Here is an 11,104-nt window from a genome sequence, read left to right as displayed (position 1 = left end):
GTTTCCTAGATGTTTTATACTTCTGCATTTTACATTTAGGCCTTAAATTCATTTTGAGTTAATTTTTGTAAAAGGTGTAAGGTCTCTGTCTAGATTATTTTATTATGTTTGTTTGTCTGTTTGTTTGCATACAGATGTCCAAATATTCCAGTGCTATTTGTTAAAAAGACAATCCTTTATCCTCGAAGTGCCTCTGTAGCTTTGTCAGAAATCAGTTGACTATAAATGTGTAGGTCATTCTCTGGGCCCTCTATTCTGTCCATTTATCAGTGTCTGTTCTTTCACCAATGCCATATTTTCTGATGATACTACCTTTATAGTAATTCTTGAAATCATATAGTAATCGTATATCATTATTTTTGCTTATGGTCCAGTTATCAAATTTTGCATGTTAAACAGAAACTAAATCCTTGTTTTTTTCTATGCACTGGATCCATATTTTAATACAGTCCCTTTAGGGTCAGACACCTGCCTATATATTGTCTTTCTCTCTCACACAATTGATATCCTTATTATGATCTCATGTTGAGTGAATAGAGTATTATACCTGCTAACAGACTTCTTTCAAACATTATTACAGTATTAATTGACCCTGAATTTTTTAACATCAGGTTGGATGTACCTATCATAATATGTCTCTTAGAAATCTTTATTTAATATTCAAATATGTTCCTTATTAGAAGAATAGTTATTCTACCTCAAAAAAATGTGCCTTGGGGTAGTACTGAAAGAATTGCTTATGTAGATTTTTTTTTTTTTAATTTTTATTTATTTATTTATTATTTTTGGCTGTGTTGGGGTCTTCGTTTCTGCGCGAGGGCTTTCTCTGGTTGCGGCGAGCAGGGGCCACTCCTCATCGAGGTGGGCGGGCCTCTCACTGTCACGGCCTCTCTTGTTGCGGAGCACAGGCTCCAGACGCGCAGGCTCAGTAGTTGTGGCTCACGGGTCTAGTGGCTCCGCGGCATGTGGGATCTTCCCAGACCAGGGCTCGAACCCGTGTCCCCTGCACTGGCAGGCAGACTCTCAACCACTGTGCCACCAGGGAAGCCCCCACTTACGTAGATCTTAATTTGCAAAATAAACTATTCAGTGGGCCCATTATTTGTTACCCAAAATCGTGTTGCGATTTAGCTAGCTAGTAAGCAAGAATGCATGGGTAAAAGATGAATTAGTACTGAAAAAAAAAAATAGCTTGCAGTTGTGTAGTCAGAAATAATTTCACATTCAAAAAAGCACGAGTTATTTTAGAATAAAAGTCACAATAGGATATAGCACAAGATTAGAGCAACTTCACTTGCATTATTTGCAAAATTATAGATCTGCTTTGTAATAGAGGAAATAATAAATATTTTTCCTGGCCTTGGGACCTTTATTGTAAAATATTACTACTTTACTTTTAAGATGGGGTTCTTTTTTCCCTATTATTTAATTACTAGATTGTGTGAAAAGAATGCAATTCTTATTTTGTCCATTTTGTAATATCACAATAATTTTGGTGGCAAATTATCGGAAAGACAATAACATCAAATGGTGGTGAGTCAAGGAAATGGATACAGGAAATGGATTTCTGCTCTCTTGCAGTTGTAAGCTATAACTGAACCTATTTTAGGGCCTGTAAAGTAAGAGAGCCGCTAGGAGGAATACAGATCATGACTTCCACAAAAGTGACATCCACTGATTGATGCAGTCTATAGGAGGGAATTTGTGAGAAAGAGAATGTGTGAGGGACATTAAAATCATTTTTCTTGTCAGAAATAAACAGTGCACAGTCTTCTTTGCCCTTGACAACATGTTGTAGACTTAGGTTTTCATTTGTCTTTTATGCTCCTGTATATGAGACAAGTTTCAAAAAATTTAAAAGTAATTACCATCCACAACCTAAAAAATCTCCAGAGAAAATAAGTGAGGTAGGGATCAGTAATTAATTGTTCCTAGAACCACTAGGTCAGACTTCAAACTTCACTTTTGAATTCAACCTACCAAAACTGGTTTTTCATACCCTCTGTCTTAACCAGAACTTATAAAACCTCCATGTCACTTACTGCCACAGACAGTGCTTTGATCAAACAGAATTCAGCAAGAGCAAATATGTGTATAATGCTCATGGCCATTTTAGCAGTTTGTTAACAAATGTTTATTCAATAAATAAAGATCAACATTATAGCCTAGTTTTCCACCATATTTTGTATATATAAAATGATCTATACATAGCAAACTTTAGTAACAGATTTGAACACAAGTCCTCAAACCATTTATTTCCCTTTATGACTATGGAAAACTACCCTACAGTGTCATAGCTTCTTTAAAAAAATTGGTCCTTATTATATGTTGTTAAGTAAATTATTTAGAAATTGATAACCTAAGTATGAGAAGAATGAGATTTACAACTGACTTTAAAATGAGATATATGAGTAAATTAAATTGATCGACGTTGTAATAATTGCCAAAATAGGCAAGATCAGAATATGCTACCATCAGTATCATTATAGCAGAATTTGGAAATGTTGTATTGAGGTTTTTCCTTATTCCATTAAATATTCAGCCATATTCCTTGCTGTATTTTTTTAAAGCCTGTGTCTTATCAGTTATAAAAATGACTTAAATATTTAAAATCTCTTTAATCAAATTATTCAAGACTGTTTGAATCAGTCAAACCTCAAGAGACTTTGTAATTTCATGCACAAGCTAAATCATATTATGTTTTGCTTAATGGAACTAAGTGTTTGGTGATCTCAGTCAATTATGACTGCTAATTATAAACATTGATTTAAAGTGACTTATGTTTGATCTTTTGAAGTAGTTTTCTTCCAACATATATTGCTTCCTCAAATGCTATTGAATTTTAGCATTTGAATGTTCAGTTCAATTACTTGAATTATCCAAATTTAAATTATTAAATGGTAGGTATGTTAGAGGTATACAAATATAATTATTTTTTCATTGTGAGATAGAATAATATTGAAAGATGAGTCAATGTCTATATTATAAAGTTCCTAACGTACTTTTCTAGTTTAACAAAGTCAGAATCGATGTCCATTTATCTCTTTGGGGAAGTTATGTTTTAAAAAGGCACATAAGTCAATTAAAAGAGTTTTTTGGCTAAGCTATCTATATAAATAATAATGTTAAGTTATAACAGCAGTCCCCGACCTTTTTGGCACCAGGGACTGGTTTTGTGGAAGGCAATTTTTCCACGGACCAGGGGGAAGGGGGATTGGTTTCCAGATGATTCAAGTACATTACATTTATTGTGCACTTTATTTCTATTATTATTACATTGTAATATATAATGAAATAATTATACAGCTCACCATAATGCAGAATCAGTGGGAGCCCTGAGCTTGTTTTCACTTGCCACTCACTGATAGGGTTTTGATATGAGTCTGCAGACAGTTGATTTATTATGGTCTCTGTGCAGTCACACCTCTCTGCTAATGATAATCTGTATTTACAGCCGCTCCCCAGCGCTAGCGTCACCTCAGCTCCACCTCGGATCATCAGGCATTAGATTCTCATAAGGAACGGGCAACCTAGATCCCTCGCATGTGCAATTCACAGTAGGGTTCACACTCCTGTGAGAATCTGATGCCTCTGCCACTGATCTGACAGGAGGTGGAGTTCAGGCGGTAACGTGAGTGATGGGGAGCGGCTGTAAATACAGATGAAGCTTCACTCACTCGCCCGCCGCTCACTTCCTGCTGTGCGGCCCTGTTCCTAACAGGCCACGGACCAGTACCGGTCCATGGCCCGGGGGTTGGGGACCCCTGAGTTATAAAATACATATGCAAAAGGTTACATTGTGTAGATAATGGAAATAACTAATTATTTGTATTAATATATAGTACCTAAATTATAATGGGGCTTTCTATTGATTTTTTTAAACCAATTGTTTCTCAACAAAATCAATATAGCATTTTAAAAGATACTTTGCTCAGTATGTGGCAGTCCTCTGTAAAGGATACTCAGATGCTAATCTTTCCATTCCTCTCTTGGTTCCACCATAAATTCATTGATAGAATGTTAATTCCTTGAAGTGCCAATAATATAATTGATACATTATAATTAATAGTATAATCCACTATTACACCGTAAAGACAAAGATTAACATTAACACATTAACATTACTTGGCTTCTAGGGTTTTTTTTTTTTTTTGTATCTTTTAAAATATACAAACCAATAAATACAAATAACTTGTAATATTTAGTCCATGTTTTAAAGAGCAAAAAAAAAGAAAAGAAAAATCTTCCACCATTTCTGAGGAAGAGAGACTGGGTTTAAAGCAAAGATCTAGGGACTTTCCCCAGACCTCATAATTATATTTGTTCCCAGTGAATTTGAGGTTCTTGATATCTCATTGCAGAAAGAATTCAGTGAGAGACGAAGTGATAGGTAAGAAGTGGGTTTATTTAGAGAGAAACACACTCCAGAGACAGAGTGTGGGCCATCTCAGAAAGCGAGAGAGCCCCGAAATATGGCGTGGTTAGTTTTTATGGGCTGGGTAATTTCATAGGCTAATGAGTGGGAGGATTATTCCAGTTATTTCGGGGAAGGGGTGGGGATTTCCAGGAATTGGACCACTGCCCACTTTTTAGCATTTTATGGTTAGCCTCAGAACTGTCATGGCACTGGTAGTGTCACTTAGCATGCTAATGTATTATAATGAGAGTATGATGAGGCTCAAGGTCCACTGGAAGTCGAATCTTCTGCCATCTTGGACCTAGTTGGTTCCAACCAGTTTTTGTCATGTCCTATGGCTATGTAATTCTTTCAAAGGCTGTGCCCTGCCCTCTTCCTCCTGTTTCATTTTGACCATTGACTGCTGTGTGCAACCAATTTACCCACTTCTTGTATGTAAGTGTCTATTGCATTTTTCCTATGCCTTAGGTGTGTGAGAGCCAGATACCTTGTTTCTTTCCTTTACAAGTATTCAAATGAAGAGTAAGTGTAACAAAGGAAAGGACCTAAGGAGCCCTTCTATGCCTGGATCTAATTTAGCTTTCAAATTCCTAGGTAATAAACTTGACCCTGTTGCTATATTGGCATGAGACATTTGTTTGCATTGAAAGGAAACAGTGCATATTTTATGTGAGAGGAAAGAAGAGTTGTTAAAAGAAAAGATGTGGCTATTTAAAAACTTAGCCACAAATATTCGGGTACACTTCTTATTAAGAGGTGGTATCTGTGTTCCCCACCCTACCCCCAACCAGCTCCACCTTGAAGTTAAAAGGCTTGTGCCTGCTTTGACAATGAAAATTATATGACATAACTTCCAATTCTGGGTCATAAAAGGCCACAGAACTTCGGCTTTTTTTTCACTACAAAGCTCAGTCTTAGAGCCTATAGCCACTGCTCTGTGACAATGCCAGCGCCACATGGAGAGGCCACATGTAGACATTCTGATAGACCCAGCTGAACCTAGCCTTTGTTTCATAAATTTTATATAGATGCTAAACAATGTGAATTTCACATTGTCAAGGTGTGGATTTTTCTGGCGGACAGTTCCTTGCGGAGCACCTTGATCCTTTGAAGCCTTCTTGAAAACTACAGGCACGCATGAATTAGCTTTTTCCCTAGGGCAAGTGCAGCCTTCCTATTGACTGTGAGTTTTCTTGGCCCTTGACTGATTGTAGAGTCTCACAAGTGTTCCAAGGGGATTCTACTTTCTGACTTTTCCAAACTTCAAAATCTCCTAGTCCTGTTTGAATTCTTGAAAATTTTGAATTTACATTTCTCCTACTGTTCTTTGCTTGGCCTCATGTATTCTAACCTTATGCATACAAGACTTAATATTAGAGGCAGCCTCTAGGGAATGTTTATGCAAATTTCCAAAGCACTCTAATTACTTAACTTTCTCTGCAAAATTACTCTGCCCAGCAAACTTTAGTCGCCTCACCTTCTCCTGTCTCTCCTCAATTCAGCAAGATCTCCAGGAGGCTCTTCTTGGCTGCCCTACCCTCCTTCCATCTCTGCACAGTGGACTGGAAAATGCATCCAGGCAGAAATCTGGGGCAAATTGTGGGGCTCTCCTCATTTCTCTCCCTCCTTTTTTATTCTCCAATATCTGAAAGAAAAAAAGTTATTTCATATAATTTGTCTAGTTTTTCAGTTATTTACAATAGGAGTGGAAATCCAATTATAGTTACTCTTAATGACCGAAGCAGAAATCTCCATTTGAATTTAATACCACAGGCATAGGGCATAAAGTAGGAATACATGCCCATACATTAAATGATATAATAATCATAGTGGTATCCAAATTTTTAAGATATTGTTATATACTTTTTATTCTTTGTCAAATAGTGCCAATAAAACTACTGAAAGCAAATGGCATTTTCTATAATATTACTACAATACTCTTACAGATTCCAATAATTTTAGAAATTTGACATTTTAATACTTTTATGATGATGTTAATAAGAAATATGAAACTAAAATTCAAATACACTGTATTTAATATAAAATTTAAATTAATAATTTAGACTACAGAATATAATTTGATAGCTGAAGAAGTTTCTCTACTCAAAAAATAAGTGTGTGTTGGGGGGGAGTGTTCTTTTTCCTTTAAGATATAATTTTAAGCTAGCTGAAATGGCCTTTTTTCCTTTTGGTAAGAAAATACCATTTCACGACTATGCATAAATATTTGTTCTGTTCACTTTGATATGTTCCTTTTTTGAGGCAAAATCTATCGTATTTGCATAGGTAGAGTTGGAAGGCCTGTCAAAACTGTCAAACAGAAATATAAACAGAAATCTCAGCTCAGGAATTGCACAACTATTTTTATATTTAGTTAGTATGTCACAAAATGATTACAGTCATATTGTCTATGCCTATAAGAAAACTGATGAATTCTATATTTGAAATTATGATTATTTTCAAAAAAGTATATAAATTTGCACTTTCTTGAATAAACTCAACAATTCCCACTGCTCTGCTCCTTGACTATTTCCTCCCTGGCAACTGCCTTCAAGCTTGATTTTTTTTTTTTTTTTCTCATTTCTTGATGCCCTCATTTTGGCACCTCTATTTATAATTCCTCACTGATTCAGTTAACCTCAAAAAGCACTCAAAATTGAGTTGTCAGAGCCAAGAACTGAGTAACAGCTCGGAAAACCAAATACTGTGCAGCTGATCTGTTAAAAAAAAGTAGACTATCCAATAAGGAATCCGTCAAGAAATAGAGAATTCTTACTATAGAAAAATATGTAGGTACACTCCTTAACCCAAGAGCACTTTCCAAACTAATTCTGTATATGTACAATTGTTTGGCTCTTCCAGGAAATGCAGGCACACTGTCTATTGATCAGAGTACTTTGTTCAATATCTTAAAAGTCATTACACAGGTTGGACTACATCTTTTGTCAGTGCACAGCACACAGAGAAACAATGATAAAAGGCAATTAGACATTCTAAATTTAAAGTGGGTTTTATTCTTTAAATCATGAAGCACTTATTCTTCTGAAATGTATATTCCAAGCTTCAAACCTTAACTGTATCAGTAATGACAATGATCTCATGCAACACAGAAGAAACAAGAAAAGTGCTCTGCCTGCAAAGACAAATTCGAAAGCTGATAAGAACTTTGAACTGATGAAGATATTAACATTTACAAAAGAAGCTGTTTTTTGATATGTGAATTTTAGCAAAATTATATGCAAAAACTATAATAATGAGACATGAGTTTCTTATCTGCTAGAGAGAGGAAATTCAGTTGTGGGCTTTGCAACCAAAAGACCTTTCCGTGAACTGATAGTTTTCCCCTTCCAACCAACTCCCCATCTTTTAAAATGCAATAAATCTGATTACTGACTAGACAATATTTTTGCCACAATTATGATTGCCAATCGGGGAAGTATTTTTGAGTACGCTCTGTTGCTGCGCTAGCAAAATATTTCCAGGTGTGACTGATTTACAACAAGAGGTACTAGAATACAATGGTCAAGAACACAGGCAACGGATTCAAATCGTAGCTCTAACGCCTCCCAGCTGTGATCTTGGGCATACCGCTTAACCTCTGTGCCTCAGTTTCTCCTTTGGAAAAAATAAAAATAATTTTTAAAAAAGGTTAAAACTATTTTCTTCACTGAGTTTTCTAGAAAGTTTCCATTTATAAAAGTAAAGGCACCTGGTAAATACTAAGCGCTAGGAGAGTTTGCTTCTATCATTATTATGATGCTGGTTTTTATCATTATCATGCTGCTGAAGAACAAGCAGAGCTCTGTCCTGCTTTGGCACGGTCAGCAATGAAGATGCTATGGACAAATCATTTAGGAGCATCTCGACGGTGCCAGCGGATTTAAAGAGGCGCTGATCAACGTGGAAGATCACCGCTCGCAACCCCGGGCCTGGCGCCGGGTAGGGGCGCGGCGCTCGATTTCCTTCCCTGCCTCCGCCGGCCCTGGTGCGCATGCTCAGTCCTGTTCGGCCAGCTGCTTTGATTTTTTTTTTTTTTTTCTGGGTGGCCGAAGCGACCCGGGACCGGCTCCGGGATGGGGAGTGAAGCCCCCGGAGCCGCGGCGGCGGCGGCGGCGGCGCCTTGAGGAGCAGCCACGGGGAGGCAGCTGCCGCTCGTCGGTGAGTATCTGGGAAGCGCCACCATGACGTTTCGTAAGAAGGGCACCAAGAACCCCCCAGTCCTGAGCCAGGAATTCATCCTGCAGAATCATGCGGACCTTGTCGCCTGTGTGGGGATGTTCTTCGTGCTGGGGCTCATGTTCGAGGGAACAGCAGAAGTGTCGATCGTTTTTATTACTCTCCAGCACGGTGTTACCTTCCCTGCCGAAGAAGCAGAAGAAAGAGCCACAGCACCTAAGTTCCTGTATCATTATGGTGCCAAAGATTTGGCCACAGTGTTCTTCTACATGCTGGTGGCAATCATCATTCACGCCACTATTCAAGAGTATGTCTTGGATAGAATTAACAGGCGAATGCAGTTCCCCAAACCGAAACAAAGCAAATTTAACGAATCTGGTCAGTTTAGTGTATTCTTCCTGGTCTCTTGTATTTGGGGCACCTTCATTCTACTCTCTGAAAACTGCCTGTCAGACCTGTCTCTCTTATGGAGGGCTCATCCCAATAACATGATGACATTTCAGATGAAGTTTTTCTATATCTCACAGTTGGCTTACTGGTTTCACGCCTTTCCTGAACTCTACTTCCAGAGAATCAAACCTCAAGATCTCTCCCAGCAAGTTGTCTACGTTGGTCTTCACCTCTTTCACATTGCGGGAGCTTACCTCTTGTACTTGAATCACCTGGGACTTCTTCTTTTGATGATGCATTATTTTGTGGAATTCCTTTCCCACTTTTGCGACCTGTTTTATTTTAGCGATGAAAAGTACCAGAAAGAGTTTTCTCTGTGGGCCATTGTGTTTATTTTGGGTCGACTCGTGACTTTAATAGTTTCTGTGATCACTGTTGGTTTTCACCTGGCTGGAGGGCAGAATGGGAATTCGGATGGCACTACCGAAGATGTGAACGTGTTGGCAGCTAAAATTGCTGTTCTGTCATCCAGTTGCACTATCCAAGCATACATAACATGGAATTTATTTAATGTTCAGCTTCAGCGGTGGATGGAAGAAGATGCTCCTCTTCAGGCCCCAAGTGTGAAGAAGAAACGGACCAAGGGCAGGTTTTCTAGAAAAGGAACAGAAAACGGTGTGGCAACTTCAAATAGAGTAGACTCTCCCCACATGAGGAAAGAAAAATCTTCATAATGAATTGCAAGTTAATTGACTAATGTCTCTAAAGAAGTCTGCTCTTTACTATAAGATACCTTTCTTCGCTGGAGACTTTTCTGTTCTTGAAAATAGTCTGTGCTGTCCTTGATTTCTGCTACTGTACTGTGTAATGTATTTTTTTAAAAGGCATTTGAGGGGAGGATGATTATTATGAGTGGAAAAATATTTAGTTTAGACTAAGCTACTCATCATCAACATGGTTTAGGGATTGCTATATTTCTTTTTTTACCTTTGAACATTTTCCTAATTTGTAGAGATAACTCCAAAACTCCACGTATCAGTGACACAGTTCTTGCTCCCACCAATCTTTTGTAACGTTAACAAGATGGTCTTTTATAGCAATGACATATTTTTAATGTTCTCTTCTAGGATAAAATAGAAAGATTATAAATCTGGAAATCAACTTCATTAAGTTTTCCGTATTCCCTAATTCTTAGAATTTTTTTTTTTTTGAATTGACAAGTGGAGAAGAGATTTGTAAAACCACCAAAATAATGATGTGTTTTATAGGTAGTGGTTGTTAGTGTAACATCCCACTAAAAAAACCAAGATACTAATGGTTAACATGTGGAGACTTATTGCCATATATTGAATCAAAATATCTTGAATCAACATTATTACTAAAAGGTATAATCATACTTGTCCATTTTAAACACTTGTAAACTGGAAATCAGAAAATTAAAGACTGTAAAAAGGAAATCAGACTTAAATAGCTTTTTTTGATATGTGTATTAAAAATTATTCTTCATGAGGTTTGTAGTAAGTTTGGTATCCACAGCATCTTAGAAGAATATTGTTTAACCTGTAAATCATTTTGAAAAATAATGCTTACTTGATTTATATCTATAAAAAGTATGTCATCTAATTACATGTTGAAAACATTTAATATACTAACCTTAAATAATGTGAAAATCATATTCTTATGAAGGCTTTTCAAAATAATGTTATAAATATAGCTTTGCTTCCATCTGTAATTGGGAAACATTTATCTGTATAAGCCATATTTTGGAGATATATATGTGTATATATGTATATATATGCATATATGTATGTGTATATATATATGTATATATAGGTATATGTTGTATCTTTAGAGAAGCCAATGGACTGTAGTGGTGAGTATTTATTATATTTATTTTTTTCTCTCAACCTTTAGTTTGATTTTATCTCCATAATGTGAGTGCTTATATTTTTTTCAGGAGACAATGCTTTAAAAATATGCTAGGATAAGGCCATATATTTCCTATTCCTCTCTATATTCTCCTACCATGTCTCTCATATCTCTGCTTCTGATAACCTTCCATTTGACTTGTTGTAAGTAATGCAACTTTCCCAATCACGGGGGTCCCTGCAAATTAAACTT

General features: G+C 36.8%; 1 protein-coding gene across 1 annotated transcript; it reads left to right on the top strand.

Annotated features, from left to right (window-relative positions):
* The first annotated feature begins 807 nt into the window (after positions 1–807).
* On the top strand, positions 808–10,492 carry TRAM1L1 (translocation associated membrane protein 1 like 1). Its single transcript, XM_082462917.1, has one exon. It carries the CDS (start codon positions 8,599–8,601, stop codon positions 9,715–9,717), a length of 1,119 nt encoding a protein of 372 aa, XP_082319043.1. The 5' UTR covers positions 808–8,598; the 3' UTR covers positions 9,718–10,492.
* The last annotated feature ends 612 nt before the right edge of the window (positions 10,493–11,104 follow it).

This window comes from Balaenoptera physalus, assembly GCF_965194825.1.
Source record: "Balaenoptera physalus genome assembly, chromosome: 5".
In the NCBI taxonomy this organism is placed as follows: domain Eukaryota; kingdom Metazoa; phylum Chordata; class Mammalia; order Artiodactyla; family Balaenopteridae; genus Balaenoptera; species Balaenoptera physalus.
This window is presented reverse-complemented; position numbering and strand designations above follow the sequence as displayed.